This window comes from Leopardus geoffroyi, chromosome A1 (genome assembly GCF_018350155.1).
Source record: "Leopardus geoffroyi isolate Oge1 chromosome A1, O.geoffroyi_Oge1_pat1.0, whole genome shotgun sequence".
Classification (NCBI taxonomy): Eukaryota; Metazoa; Chordata; class Mammalia; order Carnivora; family Felidae; genus Leopardus; species Leopardus geoffroyi.
In genome coordinates, this window is record NC_059326.1 from 226,445,850 (window position 1) to 226,466,542 (window position 20,693).

At 40.9% G+C, this 20,693-nt stretch overlaps 1 protein-coding gene across 1 annotated transcript in view; it reads left to right on the forward strand.

Annotated features, from left to right (window-relative positions):
* MARCHF11 (membrane associated ring-CH-type finger 11) overlaps nucleotides 1-20,693 on the forward strand; it is a 109,742-nt gene that overhangs the window by 69,370 nt on the left and 19,679 nt on the right. The window contains exon 3 of the mRNA XM_045441644.1: nucleotides 10,131-10,323. Within this exon, the coding sequence (XP_045297600.1) occupies nucleotides 10,131-10,323 (193 nt within the window). The remainder of the gene's footprint in view (nucleotides 1-10,130; nucleotides 10,324-20,693) is intronic.

Below are 20,693 nucleotides of genomic sequence, written 5' to 3' on the forward strand. Positions count from 1 at the left end.
GGGTTCCATTTATACACATCAGAAATTTAAAGAGGGTACAGTTCTGCACGCACCTTTATGTCTGACCACCAGAATATACAGTGTTTGGGTGACATGAGCTCAATTATTTAAAATGGAAAGATGGTTGCTTTCCGTGAAAATTCTGCTTCAGAATCAAGGTTGAACACAGCAACAGTCCACTGAATGTTTAAATAAGCTCTAGCAGAGCTAGCTCTCAACTCTTTCTGGAGATAACACGTAAATATGGTCATGACCACCTACTAATTACTTAGATACAAATATCCTCGGGAACCTGTATTTAAACATAATTAATATCAAATATTGAGAAGAGTAATGAACTGAAAATGCATTATATACAGACACACTGTTAATTCGTGTGGGAGCAAAATCTAGTTACTAAGACTAACTCTTTTAGAAAGCTGGCACTTGGAACAGATTTCCCTGATTTGGAGTAATGGATAGCACCAGCTTTTGTTACAGAAAGAATTAATACAGAGAGGGGGAAGGCAGTATAATTTCCCGAACCCTGAAGAGCTAGAGTGTATTTTTATCTTAACTTTCGCACTGTTAAGTGTGGATTCACAAGACTTTTGGCAATTATGAAAATCTATAGCTGACAAAACAACTGAACAAGAGGTAACACTGAGAGATGAGATAGGGAATAGTTCTGGAAGAATTGGGGGGGGGGGAGGGAGAATCAATATGCTTTTTCTTAAGTGAGATCTAGAATCTGGCATTTCTCATGTGGACTCCGTGCCCTATAGTTGCTCAATTAATGCTTGTTACTTCAAAAATTGTTCCTTCTGTTAACAGTCATTTGAGAGATTTTCTCAGACTACACCTTCCAAATAAGGATACTCAGCTCCTATACGAAAACTTTTTACACCTTCTACTCCTTTGATCTACCATTGTCCTGTGACTCTAGAGACAGCCAGGTAGGCTATTCTTCGGGACTTCGTGTCCTATCCCAAGATTTGGCATCGAGATAAAGGACAGCTTTTATTACCAAGGTTTTTCTGGACACACATTTCTTTAGAAGGCTCACCTCACTCATGTAGTTAGTATCCTGGTCCCTGGACATTCACAGATGCTCCTCCCAGGCAGTGTCCCTCCCCACTCCACATCTTTAGGCTCTGCTAATTCTGCTTCTCACTTAGTAACCCAACTTTTACTTTAGATTAATTTCCTTCCCCCCTGGAACTAAGTTTTCAAACTTGGCAGGCTCTCTGGTCACTTTGGCCTACCTCTGGATCTGTGGTCCCTTTTAATTCATGTGGGAGAAAAATCTAGCTACTAAGACCAACTCTTTTAGACAGTTGGTACTTGGCCTTGGACCAGGTTCACCTCGTCCCAATTCATCCAGGACTTGATTCTCCTGGCCCTGAAGTCAAAGCTCAGCCTCGCCTATTCATATGTCTAGCACAACTGAGCCCAATTGCTGTGAGGAAAGCTGAGAAGAATCTCCTTACCAGAGTCAAGTCGTAAAGGCCACCTTCTCCCAGGGGCTTTCTTCTGGGGGACGGAAATTTCTCTCCTTCTTCATTTCATCTTAGGACACAGACAGAGTCCTTGACAGTCCATTCCGGGAACCCCCAAGGTGGCCCTCACCTTAGGTTCTCAGTTTCTTCTCCCTGAGCTTCAAACCATATCGAGTACATCTCTGTAGTCCTGGTACGTGGCTTGTCAAACCTCTTGGGATTTCCAGGTTTCTGGAAGAAAAAACCTTCATTGGTGGTCTGAGCCCTATACCATAGCACGAAGCCCTCACAACATGCCCTGGTACACATGGGGACCTGCCCACCCACTTCTCGGCTTTCCTGTTGGTCACATGATCTTCTTCGAAGCATTTTAATTAAACCAAATGATGCTCTGTGGTCAAGACACAGCACCCTGCAGAATATGCATTACCGCCAGCTCTGGGAGTGGCAGTCAAGACTATTCCCTACAAGAAAGTGAGTCCAGAGAGTTTTCTGCCAAATTCTTGTGGAAACTGCAACCCATGATTTGGAGATTTGTTTTTCTTTTTTAATCACTGTGAGTTAAAAGTAGATTGATAATATCAACGGATAGGTGTTCATTTTAAATTCTAGAGCAGCAGCCTTTTTTTTGAAAATGTAAACAATAACAAGAAACCTTTGTGCTTTGGATACTATTTTTCTTCCCCTTTAACTGTAGAACCTAAATTTAGGGAGAATAATTATCTAAACAATAGTGAGTCTTCATGAAAGCCATTTCTTTAAGTCCTCTTTATTTCAGCAGTGACTTGTAGATTATCTTTTAAACATTTTAGTCTTAAGTAATTTATGATTTATGGTATTTTTAATGTAGCGCTGTTTTTTGCAATTTTATTTTCCAACTTTTTGCGGGGGTATTTAATACAATTGATCTTTGTTTATTGACCTTGTATTTTGAGGCTTCGCGAAATTAACTTCCTAATTCTGTTAGGTTTTCTTGTGGACTTTCTAGGATTTTCCACACAGATCATCATATCATCTACAAATAGAAACCTTTTTTTTTTTCTTGACTTATTCCATTGACGAGGATGTCTATCTAGTTCACTAGTGCATAGGAGTAATAAGGGTGGACATCTCTTCCCAGTTCCTGATCTTAGGAGGGGAAAGCATTCTTTCTTTTCCTCCACCATTAAGTATGATCCTAGCTTTAAATCTTGTACATGCCCTTTACAGGTTAAGTTTTCTTTCTTTCCTAGTTTTCATCATGAATGGGTGTTTGTCATGTAACTTTATGCATCTTTTGGTAAGATCTGTTTCTTTTTTCTTTGCTTTTTTGTTTGTTAGTATTGTTAATTACATTGATTGACATTTTGTCATATCAATCTTTCATCCCTAGGATAAACCCCGCTCACTCATGATGCATTATTCTTTTTATATACTACTGGATTTGCTAGTATTTTGTAGAGGATTATGTTTTCGTTTATGCTCATAGGGAATATTAGTCTAGAATTTTTTTATATACATATTTTTCTTTTTGGGGTTTTGGTATCAGGGTCTTGCACGACCTCATAAAATATCTTGGGAAATGTTCTGTCTTCTTTTGTCGTCTGACAGAGTATATGTAACTTTGATATTATTTTTTTCTAAATGTCTGATAAAATTTCCCAGTAAAACCATCTGGTCCAGGAGGTGTTTGTTCATTTGTGGAAGTCTCTTAATTATAAGTACAATTATATTGTAAAGGGTTATTCATACATTCTATTTCTTCTTGAGTCAATTTTGATAAGTTATGTTCTAGCAGAGAAGACCCACACCGAAGCATGAAATCACGTTTAATATGCAGCTTATAAATACAACTCTACAAAGAAGGGGCATATAATTAACTGAATGTTGTATCCGCATGTCAGGTTGATTACACATAGAGATGTTTTCTACCAGCATTTCAAATCCCAACTTATAGTGGCTCAATTTAAATACCATCTAAAGATGACTGAAAATAGGTTTTAGCTAAATTCACTTTTCTGAAGGAGGACATTTCTTAAGAACAGGTTCTCCCTCCTGTGACACTGGTAAGTAATCCCACCTGTCATACTGCATGCTATAAATCATCATACTACAAATCTATTAGCTTATGATTCATATCTGGCCTGTCTTTTAAAAACAAAGGTGAAACGGTTTTAGAATGAAGGATTTAATGCACACTCAATGAACCTACTTTCCTTGAGTTCAATTTCATTCCCTCTGAGCATGTGTTATTTTCGGGGAGGAAATTGGGTTCTAAATTGAGAAGGTGCATTAACTATTTCAGACAACGGCATGACAGGTACATCTTTCTAAATAGCTTCCTGGAGGCCTGATGGAGCGTATGCCTTTCTCCAGTTCTTATCTTACTGGCTGGAAGTGACTGATACCAGGAGACGACTTGCTCTTACCTTGGCTTGGGCTCCCGTCACTTCTTTAAAGAAAATTCCCAGCTTTTTCTTTCATCCTTTTTTCTCTGAAGGAAGTTATAAATCTGTGCTAATCAGTTAGATTTCATTGGGAAAGGCAACCATTTTGCCATGGTTTCACAGCAGTCTGTGGTAATTATTGGGGTAGTTATTTAATTTTCCGGGAAGAATGCCACACAGACATGGACCCTCACACACAACGATACCCAGTTCCGGGCCATGTACGTTGTCTGTGTGTTTTTAGGACTGGTGGACCTTTCTTGGTGTATCTCTGAACAGCTGTGTATAATGAGAATATTAAATAATTTCCAATGCGTATTTATTTATTTCCTTTCAAACTTCATTAAAATAAAAGCGATACGTCTCCTTGAGGTTGTCTTCTTTATGTTAGTATTCAGTTAACAAACTGCAAATTTCAGACTCAAGAAGTATTGAATGCCATTTAGAAAGTGATCGGTGATATTTCGTTGGGACTCTGCGGTGCTGAACTGCTTTTCGCATGTGTTGACTTTTCCCTAACTGTAGAGGTATAATTTTTATAGAGGTATAGTTATGCCCAGTTTGTTTTCACTTTCAAATATAGGATGTGTCAGTTGATGCAGGTGGCGAGAAGGGCATTTCAGAAAGAACTTGGGCTTTGGAAACAGATCACAGTTTAAATTCTCACTTCTCTACTCATTGGTGGCTTGGCCAGAGCTGGAACTTTATCTTGGAGCAAGACTAGAGTGGAGGTGCAGAGAATATTATTGTGACAGTCAGATAGATGATGGAAACTGAAGTCAGGACACCATGTAGTGAAGCATTTCCTGGGTCTGTGCAGCTGTTTGGTGAGCATCAGGGGGGATGAGGCTGAGCCTCTGCCTTCATGAAACTTGCAGTCTGTGGACAACAGGGAGATAATCACCTGGGATCCAAGAGAGAAATTCACACCACACAGAAGTAGAAACAGTGGATTATGGGGTCCAGATGGGGGAATCTGCATGAGAGGCGGGGACGGCTTTTTAGAAGAGGTGGCATTAAAGCCAGTTAAGGATGGGTGAGAGATTTCAGCCCGTGAGGAAGGGGAGAAGGGCATGGCATGCTGAAAAAGGAACATGCTCAAAGGCAGAGAGAGACCAAAATAAAAAGTAAGTACATGCATTTGGGACAATACAGGCAGGCAGATTAAGCAGAATTGAGGAACGTACACATCCCTCCCTCTTTCTTCTTTCCTTCCTTCTTTCTTCCATTTTTCCCTTCCCCCTTCCCTCCTTCCCTTCCTTCCTCCTCATTTCCTTCTTTCCCCCTTCCTTCCCTCTCTTCCTCATCATATCCCTCTATCCCTTCCTGTCATCCTTCCTGCAACAGTTATATGCCAAGGACTCGGAATATGTGCTGAGCCATATGTGTAGCCTTCCTTCCTGGGACTCCTTTCATTAGGAATGTAGACTTGGGGCTGCCACGGGGGACCAAGGCATGACTCACGGCTAGCAGTCCAGCTGGAGAGCTATTTCAGGAGACCATAGAAGACAGACTTGAAGCTGTTACCAGGAAAATTGTGGTGTCACTGCAAAAACAGGGTGTGAGCCGTTAACTGTCATCAGAGCGTAGTAGAATTATCGTATGGTACAGGTGACCCTTGGACAGCACAGCTTGGAACGGCATGAGTCCACTTATACACGGATTTTTTTTTTGGATAAATGCAGTACCCTACTGCAAATATGTTATTTTCTCTTCCTTATGATTTTCTTAGCATTTTTTTCCCTCTAGCTCACTTTGTTACAAGAACGCAGCATGTAACTCACAAAGTATGAGTCAGTAGACTGTTTATGTCATTGCTAAGGTTTCCTATCAATAGTGGGCTATTAGTAGTTAAGTTTGGGGCGATTCAGAAGTTATACATGGGTTTCCTGCTGGAGAGGGGGTTGGTTCCCCTAACCCCCGTGTTGTTCATGGGTCAGGTGTATAAGAGAGTGAACCTAGGAGCCAGACTGCCTGGGTTTATATGGCAGCCTTAGCCCTTAGTAGGTGTATGGCCTTGGGCGAATTGTTTGACTTCTCTCTGCCTCAGGTTCCTCATCTTTAAAATGGAGATCATAATAGTACGTTCCTCACAGGGTTGTTGTGGGAATTAAATGAGTTAATATGCATAACCTCCTAGAAAAGTGCCTGGGACATACTGGCCCTATATAACCATAGACTATGTTTATTAAATTACTTCTAGTACATTGCATGAGGATGAACTTTCAAAAGAGGAACCGCTTGGAACCTCCTTTTGCTAGAAACAATACATCCAATAGATTGTGTAGAAGTGAGCATCTTTTTCAGGAAGATAAAAGCCAAACATATTCCAATATTATGGAAAGAAATAAATCATAGCAATTCTGTAGAGTCAATCTGCTCATTGTTATAGTACTTACCTTTCCAAACTTGGGAAGAAATGTAAATAAACACGCATATTACATATGGCTACATATTAAGTTTTAGAGGTGAAAAGTATGTTCAGCAGTTGACAAATTCTGTTCAAATATCAGAAATGTCTTACAGACTGAAATCCAAGCCTTGGATACCATTGGGATAGCCTCGAGAGACTCATCCTCTATTTTTATTGTCTAAGCTAATGGTCCATTAACACAGCTTCTTGAGGCTAAGCCCGTTAGATAATGTGTGCCTTCTAGGGCAAAGACGCCAGGTGGGTGTTTCCTAGCGGTGGAAAGCAACATTATTTTTCCTAGGGGAAGAATGTGAACAATCCCACTTTTTTGCATAATGGTAACAATAATAAGAACATTATATAACGGGCAAAGAAATTGCCAAGATGACATCAGCGTTCAAAGGGAAAATCCCCATGTTCATAATCAGTTTAATGATTTTGGTTTCAATACTGGCTTGCCCTCATTAGCTATTCAGATAAATGGTGCTAATTTTAAGGATCATCAGTATATGAAGAACATCGACGCCCTTTCAGACTCATTGGCATATTTGCATTAGCGGACTGATATAAAACCAAAAATTTCAGGAAGCTTTTTATAGCGTTTGAGCAGTGTTTCCTTCTTTAGAAATAAACTTCCAAAGCCTCAACATTATTTCTGACCTTATTTCTTATCTCCACAACACAAAATAATTTCTATGATAATAACAAATAAGCATCTCAGGGTATGAGAACTGAGAGTTATGCTCTTTTTTTTCCCTGGCTTTCTGGACGTAATTTTAAACACCTTAATTTCAAACTGCCAGGTATTTGAATTTTAAGCCATTTTAAATTTGGTGTCACCAAACAAGTGTGCAACATCAATGGTTCTTATTCCTGGTAAGTCTGTCCATTCACTCATTCTCCTTCCCTGCCAGGAAATAGTTAAGTTTTATGTGTCAGAAGATTCCCAACACAGGGCTCCTGGGTGGCTCATTCAGTTAGGTGTTGGACTATGATCTCAGCTCAGGTCTTGTTCTGGGGGTCATGGGTCCAAGCTCTGCATTGGGCTCTGGGCTGGGTGTGAAGTCTACTTAAAAAAAAAAAAAAAAGCTGCCCAACCCGGAGTGGCCTCTCAGCCCTCTCAGTCATGCTGACTCTCAGATGTGAACCACCACAACTTCCTGTGTCCCAGGAAACACTTCAGCTTCATCCGTCCCTCCTGATCAATTCACCAAAATCTAAGTGGTTAGTAGGACCTCAGCGCATATGCCTATGACCACCACGTTTCGCTAAATTGCCACGTGGGCAGTCTTGGATCAATTAACTACTAAGCCTAATTGAAGCTCAATATAATGAATTGTACAATATTGAGCTGTCTAAATTTAATTCCACTAAAATTACGGAATGAATCTGGAACATAAAGGATTCCTGAAAAAGGAAAATAGGTATCAGTAAAGACCACTTTTGATAAATCCTTCTTACTGCTGCTTACCCAAGACTCCGGTGAATCTGGCTTATATATTTTGGAACATATTGTTCACCATATGAAAATCACACACACGTGCACACACACACACACACACACACACCACTTGTGTTCCTTTGCCTCGTGGATTTAAAAGCATGCTTTGTTCTCATCTATCTGACATGATTAATAAATTGATAGAACACCATAATGCATAGAGATGTGATAGCAGCCATCTGGGATGGATGTTGGTTGGAAGTTATTTTCTACTTAGCTTCCCGTGTTGTGGTATTTAAGGCAAAACTTTAATGAGCACCAAAACTAAACTAAAACAACAACTAGTGATACTTCACACCTGTTTGGTGATGCCAAATTAAAAAAAAAATTCAGTGTCTATGTATTTATTTTTGAAAGAGAGAGAGCACGGGATGGAGAGAGGCAAAGAGAGAAGGAGAGAGAATCCCAAGCCTCTGCATTGTTAGCACAGAGCCTGATGTGAGGTTCTAATCCACGAACTGTGAGATCATGACCTGAGGTGAAACTAAGAGTCAGACGCTCAAAGGACTAGGCTGCCCAGGTGCTGCTAAAATGGCTTTAAATTCAATTGCCTGGCAGTTTAAAATTACGTCAGGAAGCCAGAAAAAAGCAAAACAAAACAATAGCTTCAAATACATGCTTGAAGTAAATTGATTCATTTGTAATGATAAAATCATATTGACTAATTTAATTATTATTCATCCAGAATTGTAAAGCAAAAGCCAGTTTTCGATAATCGAATCTGCATCTTAAAATCATTAGAAATACGTTTCTTATGGAATTCCACAGAATGGTCATTTGGTTATAAAATTTTTAAAGGAAGGGGCGCCTGGGTGGCTCAGTCGGTTAAGCGTCCGACTTCGGCTCAGGTCATGATCTCATGGTTCGTGGGTTCAAGCCCCACGTCAGGCTCTGTGCTGACAGCTCAGAGCCTGGAGCCTGCTTCGGATTCTGTGTCTCCCTCTCTCTCTGCTCTTCCCCTGCTCACATGCTGTCTCTATCTTAAAAATAAATAAAGATTAAAATAAAACAAATAAAAGAAAATAAAATATTTAAAAGAAAAATAAATGACCCTAGAGAATTAAATGTTTCATATGCATTTTTGTATTTAATCTTTAATAAATGTAGAGTTTAATAATATCTATGAATATGCAAGGTAAAAATGCATATTTGAATATAATGTATAAATTATTTATGATGAGAGACAGAAGCAATGAGGGAGAAGAGGGAGTCATGGGTAGTGACAGACTTACCATTTGGGATGCACATATTCAGACTTAAGGTAAGTAAAGAGTTTAAGGAAATATCGGATTCACCCAGTGGATGCTGGTTGTTCAAGCTCATTTGTTTTTAAAGCTTATTTAAACTGTTTAGGAATTCTTCTGACAAGCCATATGTTGCAACAGCCAGAGCCCTTTCACACAGAATAAAATTGTGCAGGTTGTTTTGAGTTTCATTGTTTACTGACAAACCATAATAGCAATCCTAGTCTTGTTTCTGTCTCAATTATGCAAAAGGGAGAACATGACTAATTAATCCTTTCAAGTTGATAACACTCCTGAAAGACTTTTGATCATTTGGACTGTAAAATCCTCACAAATACTGATACTTAGGATACCAAATTATTCTCCCCATTGACTAGTGTGGTACTTACACGGTTTGTGAATTTCAAAGATATTTCCATTTGTTTACCAATTCAAAATCTTGACAAAAATGGCTTCACAGATCACTCACTAGATAATTAAAATTCAGTAATATCTGAGTATATGAAATGTACCAGTAACAGATAATGTACAATTTTATAGTTCTTTTAGAATTCTAGTGTATTACTTTAATGACTTTTGCATTGATGTTCTTATGTAACTTATGTATTTGTTTCTTACATGTTTTTTTTTGCAAAAGCAAGAGACAGTCCCCCTTTTTTGCAGTAGCCAAATGTGCTAAAAAGCAAAATAAGTTTCCAAATAGAGGAGACTTCAATGCATATCTTTGGAGTATATTTAATTTTGTGCATGCATGAAAGATAATAATGTGATCCCAGGTACTAAATATTCCTCAGCCATTCGCTCGCAGTACTGTTATCTGGAATAAAACTAGATTAAATGTGCAGAGCGGTGAATTACTGAAAATAATGAAGCTAAGGCAATTCATTAATCTTTATCTGCTTGTCTATTTTTTATAGCTGGGATGAAATGGAAAAATTCATTTGGGGGCTGATCAGATCGAAAAGCGTCTAACATTATGAAGAGAAACATGGGGCTGAAAGTGTTTTTTTTTTCCTTTTTGAATTGAACACAGCACCTTTTTCTTACATGCCTCTGTTTTTCTTTTAGTGGCAAAGCATTTCTATAACACTGGTTGAGAAAGTTCAGATGATTGCTGTAATCCTAGGATCCCTGTTCTTAATAGCAAGTATGACCTGGCTCCTCTGGTCTGCCTTCAGCCCCTATGCAGTGTGGCAGAGGAAGGACATCCTTTTTCAAATCTGCTATGGAATGTATGGTTTTATGGATCTAGTGTGCATAGGTAAGACCATGCCGTTGAACGTTAACAAACTGTCAGTAATCAATTTCTTTCAGCTGTTTTACTTTTGCCAGTGGGATCTGGGGTAGAACGTTGTGGTTCACGGGATCTCGGTTCTCCAGGTACTTAACTGTCTGGGGTGTCACAATCGGGCCGCTTTCCTCAAAACGCATAGCGTCTATATACCCAAGTTGTTGCAAAAAATTTAACAGCGTAATGCCCATTTGAAGTGACTTGTTTTGCAAGGTAAAGGAAGGAAGAGTGGAAGAAATTATTGGGGAGGGGGCAAAATAAGGTCATTTATTTCTATGGCATGAGAGCAAATCAGCCCCCTTTCACCAAGCTGGGAAAGCATTGACTGGTGACGGTGGTGGTCTGTGCATTTGGGGAGAGGAGGGACAGACCCCTGCTGGTCCTACCTCGTGGTCAAGTGACTCAGGTGCCTCGAGGGCACAAAGTACTCCTTGGCGGGATGGGGGCTGGGGGTCAGTTTCTCCTATCACCTGTGCCTCTTTGTTTTGCTTAATACATTCAGTGGCTTAGAAGAGAAAAAGGAGCAAACATTTTGGCTTAAACAGATCCCTACGGAAAAAAAAAAGGTTATTTGCACATTCCTCTTGACTGATCTGCTGTTTCCCCAAAACCAAGAGAAAGTGGAAGCCGATTCATGCAGCATTTATGTGGCGTGTAATTATGCAGTTATCACACTGGCGCTGTGATGGTGTCTGGTTGGCAGTGGGGGGCGGGCACATAGGGGGGCCACGCGGTCTCGAGGGGACTGTCCCTGCTCTGATGTGGTTGCAGCTCGGTGGGGCGTAAAAAGAGCTGAGAGAGGCAGCCGTGGTTTAGAGCAATGGTCCTACCGCTGCTTTTTAAGAAGTGCACATTCTCAGGCTCCACCTCATCTGCCAAATCAGAAATTTCAGGATTGGGGCCCCCCGGCCGCCTGTGCATCACAAGCCCCCGGGATTCTGAGGCACGCCGAAGCTTGGGGGACGCTGGTTGCAGGGAATGGTGCAATTTGGGATCCAGTGACTCGGTTTCCAATCGTGGCCTCCGCGGGGACTAATCAACTCTCTCTCTCCGTGTCCTGGATGGAAATAATAATCCCTAGCACACAGGCCCAAATCAAGGAAATCATGATTAGAACCAATTATGTTATTAATTGGAAGTTACAGATTAAATGTATTTGAATAAGTCACAAACATTAAAGCAACTCAAATCATTCACATTAATGCCTGTGCTCACTAGAGCCTTGATTTCACTAGCAGTTTAAATATCTTCAGTCACTTTTTCTAAAAGAACCCTATACATTTTAAAATAGGATTAGCCAGAATTTCCTCTCTTCCTCCTTCCTCCCTTGTCACTAGCACAAGACTAATAGGAAAGAAAATGATCAAATTGCAGGCCAGGAAGGGAAAAAGGAGGTGTGTGGGGGGGAAACGTCATGAATAATATGTAAACCGAGCAGATGTTGCCTGAATAATGGAGCTAATGATGTGTATGAACAATTTGCATTAAATGTGATAATGCACTTGTAAGCATTTGGAAATGCTAAATCTCTATACAAATATAATCTCTAGGGTATTGCTCTAAATAAAGAAGAGTCACAAAACTGTTCTACAAATTCCTTAATAAATTCAGAGATAGATAGTATTTATTTTTTTTCACCATAAATGTTATAAAATGTGGTATTCCGTTGATACGAAAAGGAGAGATGAAAAACAAAGAAACCATTAGGCTTCCAGTCGAACGTGGAGGGAAAAAGTCCCATTGGCTTTGATATCATTACAGCACTAAAAAACGAACGTATATTTATACATCCTGGTTAGGAAATCATTATCCTGGCTTTCCTTTCTTCTTTTTTTTAGTGTTTATTTACTATTGCGAGACAGAGAGAGAGAGGGCATAAGCTGGGGAGAGGCAAGAGAGACAGACAGACAGAATCTGAAGCAGGCTTCAAGCTCTGAGCTGTCAGCACAGAGCCCAGTGCAGGGCTGGACCCTACGAACCATATGAGATCATGTTCTGAGCCGAAGTAGGATGCTTAACCGACAGAATCATGCACCCCCATTATCCTGGTTTTCAAAGCTTGCATTTAGTACCAAGTTACCTTACCTTAAATTTTGATTGCTAATGCCAGTTTCTTAATCAAAATTATTAAATTTTGGTTTTAAACGCATAGGCCTATGGACTAATGATTTTTGGCAGAATATGGACATATGTGGGCTTTCCTTTTGAAATCTGGGTATTTGCCCATTTAATGAAGTCAAGTTTCTTAGGCACACAAACCAATCAACATTTTCCTGGCTTACACTTTGGAGAGTGCATTTTTATTGAAGTTTTAAATAATGACAATAACCTATCATTGCAACCTAACTCATTAAATCCAAATCTCACCCTTGCAGGATTTATTTGTATATTTTTAAAATTTTTTTTTAACGTTTATTTATTTTTGAGACAGAGAGAGATAGAACATGAACAGGGGAGGGTCAGAGAGAGGGCGACACAGAATCTGAAGCAGGCTCCAGGCTCCGAGCTGTCAGCACAGAGCCCGACGTGGGGCTCGAACTCACGGACTGCGAGATCATGACTTGAGCTGAAGTCGGCCGCTTAACCCCCTGAGCCACCCAGGCGCCCCAGGATTTATTTGTATTTTTTTGAAAAATGTCAAAGAATTCAGGTTAAACAACCTTGTTCGTTTTCAGAGAGTATCTTATTTTTTTCCTCAAGAAATTGGGAAACGACTATAGCCAAGTTAGCAAATACACCAACTGGATCATAGCCAATAATAGCTCCGGCAAATTAATTCAAGGGTCTGTTAATTGCATGTAGATGGTAACAAAGTAGGTTACATTGATTACACCTCCAATCCCCCTGACTGCAGGAGTCTGAGGGTGAAAGCAGGTTACCCTCTGAGCCCAGTTTGCTCAGGTCAATAAATATTTATTGAGAACCTTCTTTGTGTCAGACACAGTGCTAGGTGCTGGGAATACAAATCAGAGTGGGTCATTTTCCCACCCCCACGGAGCTCCCAGCCACACAAGAGGACAGGCATGTCAGTAGGTAATTAGAATCTGGTGGAATGTGCACAGTTCTGGAAGCAGGCACAGGAGGTGGGCAAAGCAGGGAGACATGACTGCTGGGATGTTGTATGCAAGGAGGGGGTGGTTCCAGGCAGGTTTCACGGGGAGGTAACAGCCAAGCAGGCTGATGGATGAGTACATGCATGGCAAGTGGGGAGATGGCCCCTTGTCACTGGTGGAGGAGGTAAGATTGGCTCCCCTTTCGGAGGGCGTTAAAGTACCTGGGAACATTCCCACATTCCTGTTTGCCCAAGCTTTTCAAACTTGTTTATACCTCAGTGAGAAGGAACAGGCTGGCAGCTTCATAAATCTTCTGTTTAAAAAAAGAATAATTCGGAAAATCCGTAGATTATTCCTGAATCAACAAATGTTATAATCCAGCCAGTGTTTGTAATGCTTAGGAAGAGGTTGTTGTTGGATTGTTCAATAGAAATGTAAAGATTTGTAGAAAATGTATTTACTCAGGGCAATTCGTTAACTTCTTTCCACACATAGTGGGTTTGGTTTTTGCTTTTATTCATGATTAATTGATACATTTTCTGCTTTCCCGAGATTCAGTTTTTTCTTGCTATTAAAGTTTTGAATTCTCCCTGGGTTCTAGGTGCCATTGTCATTGCAATGCCTGGATTAGGGCTGTCCAGTAGAACTTACTGTAGTGTATCTGTTGTCCAGGACCACCAACCCTAGCTATGTTTGGCTCTTGAACACTTGAAATGTGGTTCGTGAGAAAGAGAAACAGAATTTTAAAGTCCATTTTATTTAAATTGACTTAAATTTAAATAAATAGCCACATGTGGCTGGTGGCTATTATATTGGACAGTACCGATCCTAGATGATGATTCAACTTGAATGTGTAAGGGTTCGATGAACACAATCCCCATCGCCTATATAACCAGGTTGTATTTACTAAATCACAAAGTGGCCGTGTGCCAAGAGAGATGGAGAAAGTAAGAATGAGTTGAAGATCGTTAAGAGAAGATATTAAAGGTCAGAGGGTGGTGGTCGAGAGGTCCACGGAGAACCATAAAAGGGAAATGTGTCTTAAGGAAATCGAAGTACAAAAAGGTAACTTTATATCATACAGGGGGAGCTCTTTTAAGTATTTAAATATTTGGCATTCCAACTATAATTGTGTACCAGGAAAACTAATATAAAGGATTTAAATCACTGAGATGTTTTAGCCTGGGACAGTAAGTTAGGGACAATAGTCAAAGCAAGCTCGTTTGTGTTGGCAGCCCCCTAAGAAGATTTGCACGGTGGGCAAAGGAAGGTTATGAAACGCAGAAATGAAAAGCAAATGCATGGTGGAAGGCTTTGGGCTCAGGATTTGGTTCTTAAGTCCATACTCTGCACATTGAGAAATTAAAAAGCTATCGCTTCCATTGACTGATTCAGAGGAAGCTTGTTCCGTAAGAGGAATGCATTTAGTAGTGACCCAGAGTCAGCCATGAGGAAAGGAGGTCATTTGATGAACTTGCATCCAAAAAGTGAGGGCAGTAGTTACCAAGTCATTTGAGTGTCTGGTAGAACCTGATGAGGTGAGTTCAATTTTCTGTCAAAGCAATAAAATGAAACTAGAACCCAGTTAGTGGGATTCCTGAACTCGGGATAGCAGTGCTTATGCTTAATTTCATTAACACTCTAAATTAGTGCCGAATCCATGTCTGGAATATGTTTTGAGCTTCCTTGAGATACCAATGGAAGGGGCTGGTTATGGCCACAAAATTTAAGCGGCGCCTGGGTGGCTCAGTCGGTCAAGCATCTGACTCTGGCTCAGGTCATGACCTCGCGGTTCTTGGGTTCGAGCCCTGTGTCAGACTCTGTGCTGACAGCTTGGAGCCTGCTTCAAATTCTGTGTCTCCCTTTCTCTCCCTGCCCCTCCCCTGCTCGCACCCTGTCTCCCTCTCTCTCATCTATGGATAATAAAACATTAAAAAAAATTTAAGAACGTGGATCACTTTGTTCTTTTAAAAAAATCTCTTAATTGTCCACATAGTATAAACATATACATATTCAAATAAACCCATTTTATGAATATATAAAGTTAAAAAAAAAGACTTCACTCCCACTGCCCTGTTATGTCATTCCCTTTGCAGAAAGGTCCCCCTCCCCCAACATTTTGGTGTATATCCACCAGATCTTTTTCATTAGGTTAACATGTGTATGGGTACATAGACACATAGGTGTTTTAATATAAGTGGGATCATACTATTCGTATTATTCAAAATATAGTCATTTTCATGTAGCACCATGACCTAGAGATCTTTCCCCATTAGAATGGATGTACAGCCGTTTACTTAACTTCTACTGACGGATATTCAAGTTGTTACCAATTTTTGTCATTAGACACAGTGCTGCCTAGCGGTATTTCTGTAGGCAGGATTCCAAGAAGTGCAAAGTCTGGGTTGAGTAGTAAGCACATGCCCCGTTTCGGCTCTCTAATTTTGGCTCTCTAAATTTGACTTACATTGCACTCACCCCAGATATATGAGAATTCCCATCTTCCCACGCCTTGCCAAAAATGGATATCCATTTTTTGACATTTTCATTGGTACTTTGAGCTATATTTAATGCCATTAGAGTGCTTTCCTTAAAGTCTCTTGTAACTATTTAGGTTTGTGGGGCGGTTTTACCTAAGAAAATAAGAATGGCCACACGGACCCGTGCTCTTAATGCAGCCTGTCCTGCGTGGCGTCTTTTGGGATGCGGTGGGCAGGAACATAGACTAGCTCTGCCCTGTGATTACTCCCACCTCGTCTTTCTGAAAATGAAATCAAGATGGGATCGAGGTCAAAGATTGCTGCCTCTCGAGAACAGTTCTATTGATGATACCATTAACACTCAAGGAGTTTCACTTCTCAGTCTGTCTCTTTTTTTCATGCAGAAAGTGCTCCCAGAAATTGCTTTAAGGAAAATTGCCTCCCTCTATCACTTGGGTCTGTGGCTAAAGTACTGACTCTGTTATTGCTTGTTTTCCGTATTACTCTATTAAATAAACAAATTAAAGCACAGACATCCAGAGTGGAGGAAACACACATGTACCCACCAGGAACTAAAAATCCCTCTCAGAGCTCTTTGAAATAATGATATAAAGTATAGTATGGTAGTTTTTCTTGTCCTGCTTTTGAAAACTGCAGAGATTAGGGCATTTTAAAAAATAACCTGCTATATACTTGAACGAGGATCAGATCAAAATATCTTCTCCTTAATCTACCAATTATATCGTCAGTGCTGAAAAATGCTCCTTCTGCAGAAATTTCATATCCTCCAATGTGAGGTTTTATTTCACTCTGTTTGAAACCTAATTATTTTTTTTAAATACATATGAATTCTTGTAGTTATTATTATAGCCCTTTTAAAAAATCTGTTTTTCACAGTTGATCTGTCTAGTTAAAGGTTCTTGGGCACACACAAGAAAACGATATAGAGTTACCAGTTGGTAATGTACTCACATTTCATTATAGAACTTCAAATAAGTAAATACCACATATTCTTATGGTCCTTGATTATATCGGAGACACGGAGACACGTGTTTACATTTTTAAAAGCTAAGGTAACATTTCTGTCTTACTTTCCATACTGCTTCACTGTGCTATTTTTTTTCCCCAGGCAGAGCAGCTAAAAGTAACACATCATTGAACCTTTCATTGACATGAAACTTAAAATGTACATTTTCTAATTCTGTGATATTGTATGAGGAAAAGTGAAGACTTTTAACCAAGAATTTCAGGATAATCAAACTCTTGGTTACCACAAATGAGTTCTCCCCATTGAGGATGGCCAGTTGTCTATTTAAAAAAAAATTTTAATGTTTATTTCTGAAAGAGAGAGACAGAGCACCATTGGGGGGTGGGGCAGAGAGAGAGAGAGAGAGAGAGAGAGGTAGGCAAAGAATCCAAAGCAGTCTCCAGGCTCCCAGCTATCAGCACAGAGCCCGACTCAGGGCACAAACTCCCGGACTGCGAGATCATGACCTGAGCTGAAGTCGGACACTTAACTGAGCCACCCAGGCGCCCCACCAGTTGTGTATTTCATGCCAGGGTTGTTTCTTTCTAAAATGAGGCTTTTAGATTTTCTTTCTTCCTGTGGCTTGTTTTCAACAAATATAAACCAATTAGCATAAGCAAAGCGTGATTAAGAAAGTAAATCAACTAAGGAAGAAAAATTCTAATGCATTCCAAGCAAAATATAAATGACTGTTGGACGATCTCTTGTTTAAAATTTTCCATGCTCTCTGGCAGTTCACAGCATGATTCAGAAGTTCCTAAAGCATTTTAGGTGAAAAACATATATTTACTTAAAGAGTTTGAAAGAAATTAGCATTGGAAGGTGGAATATGCCGTAATGTGGAGCAGAAAAAAAAAAATGAGTTTGCAGGAGACAACAGGAGAGCCTTCAATTCTTAGATCGTCACACGGGGTCATCAACCGTATAGATGAGTGAGTTTGAAAAAGAAATTTGGGCAAAGTTTGTAAAATGTGCAGCCCTTGGCTCACTGCAGAGAGACAAAATATTTATGGATAAATATAAAACCTATCAAATAGTTTCTAGTGAGAAACGCAAAATTACCAAGAGGACAGTCTCGTTCACCAGCATTCTTCAGGGCCTGTGTAGGTTCTGTCCTACACAGAGGGGTGAAGGATGCCCGATAGAGTAGGAGAGCCAGGATCGCAGAATCCAGTGTGGTTCTGGGGGCCTCTTCTACGAGAAATGGGGGAGAATAGCTGTCAGCCACCCACAGGCTCCACACCTCTTCTCAGGGCCACACCAGCAGGGCAGCTCCACCCCATTCAAAATTGTCAGTAAGTTTGATCCTGAGACTCCAAATATATGTTGATTTTTTTTTTTTTAAATCACAAAACACCGGGAGCTCACATCCAGCCTTTCATGGCACTACACCCCTGTCACCACCACCAGCACCACGGAGTCTGGGATCTGAGCCACCAGAATCATTCCAGAGAACAGAGCTTTGAACGTCAGTAGGTCCTCAGCACGAAGTGGGCCCGCAGAGGCTGTTTCAGAGCTACGGGCAGAGCTTTGGGCTGCGGAAGGCAGAGTGTGGGAGGGCGGCACCGCTCTCCTCTCCCAGAGTTTCCTAGGAAGCACCAGTGTGGAAGCATCTGCGTGAATCATAAGGCATGTGAAAAAAAGCAGCTCAACTTAAACACTGTTTGGCAGAATAACTAGGAAAGTTGACTAGCCCGGTACTTCCTTTTTTAATCTTCCTATCACAATTTTCAATTTTCCCTCCAAGACAGGAAAAGACTATCAGCCACCTCTGCTCTCAAGACATGCTTCCATTCCCTGATCTGTGATCTGACTGGGGATCAGTATCTCTCTGGTGCCACAATTTGGCTACTTACGAAACTTGGCCCAGCTGCTGAGGCAGGGAGGACAAAAGCCTCCTTCTGCTCTTGCCCGGAGCCCCTCTGGGTTTCCCTTCAAACTTCCTCCCAGGCAGAGGGCTGGGTTCTCAGGTCGGCTGCTGCAGCCAGGACCACTACCAGATTTGCAGGTGCTGCTAGCTTGATGGGAATCATTTCTTAAACAGAGTAGAATCTTTTACAAGTATCGATCATTATTTCCCGAATACAGAATGTCTTAGCAGGCATCATACGCTAGGAAATGCCACAACTTTGTCGCCAAAGAGTCTGGAACAGGAGTGCATCCTCCCACACCAGTCCCAGCCTCCTATCTGATCCTTCGCTTTCTGACCTCTGAGGCCAGGCCCCTCAGAGAGGCAGAGTGGTGCTTTGTAATTCAAAATTGTTAGAGGAAAACCAAATCTTTATCATTTATATGCTTTGAAAAGTATGCCATTATTAGCATTTTACTCTGGAGGTACACATTAAAGGCTTTTCTATGCCTTAATCATACTAATGTTTACGAATTTCTCTAAAGATTATTATCATAGTTGGTTATCAGAGATACTGCTGCCTTTAAAGCCCCAGGAAATAAAATAGAAGGGAACTTGTTTTTTGGTACTCGCCCTTCAATGCTGCGCTTGCGATGGACTCTCAAAGCGAATTACCTCTTTGGGCTTCCTCAGGGAGAGAAGACACAACCCCTTGCCTTCCTGTCCTTTGCCCTTGTAAAGTTCAAGCTCTCTGGGGCAAACATTGACATAGTTAGCAAAGCAACAGACCAAATATGCTGATCTTGTTGACTTCTGTTTCCTCCAGAGAAAATGTGACGCTCTTAGCCATCTCTCTCATCTGGAGGCCATTTAGCCAAATGGGTCCCCGTCATCTATTGAGCCAACATTTGCTAAGTGTTGACTGTGTCGTTGTAAGCCTGGAGTGCAGGATAGCGATATTAATAGCATGGGTCTGCTGCCTGTTTTTGAACAGCCCATGATCTAACAATGGATTTTACCTTTTGAAATGATTTAAAAAATATTTAGAGGAGGTTATTATTTTGTGGCATATGAAAATTACATCAAATATAAATTTCAGTGCCCATAAGTAAAGCTTTATTGGAATACAGACATATCCATTCATTTATGTGCCATCGATGAGTAGTTACAACTTCATCATTGAGAAACCATAATGTTCACATAGCCTTTAAAGTATTCACTGTCTGGCCCTTTCTTTTTTTTTTTTTTTTTTCAACGTTTATTTATTTTTGGGACAGAGAGAGACAGAGCATGAACGGGGGAGGGGCAGAGAGAGAGGGAGACACAGAATCGGAAACAGGCTCCAGGCTCTGAGCCATCAGCCCAGAGCCTGACGCGGGGCTCGAACTCACGGACCGCGAGATCGTGACCTGGCTGAAGTCGGACGCTTAGCCGACTGCGCCACCCAGGCGCCCCTATCTGGCCCTTTCCAGAAGAGCTTTATGCAGCCTGACACGCTCCCTGCTCTCCAGCTGCTGGAGAGGGCCAGGGAGCTAAGCAATTAAAATGCAACATGAAAAGTGTCAGGAGACAAATACATGTGAGAGTAGGTGGGAGAATGTTGGTTAACCATACTTAGAGGCAGCAAAGTCTGTGGGGAGGAAGAAATCTTGAGTTCAAGTCTAAAGAAGAACACGAAGGGGGCCAGAGAGAGGCAGCTGCCTGAACCTGTCAATACATGAAAACATGTATTTTGGAGGACTCCTGTGTAATTTGGCGTGACAAGAGCAAAAGACGCTTGCTGGGGAGTAGCAGTGAGGAAATAAGGTGTGATCATCTAGCAGGACCCTGTGGCTGGAGCATGGATTTGGGACGGAACCGTGAAAGCTCAGGGAGCCCCTGGAGGGTGGTCTGCCGCCTGTGACTGGTCAGCTTGACAGTGAAGAAAGAGC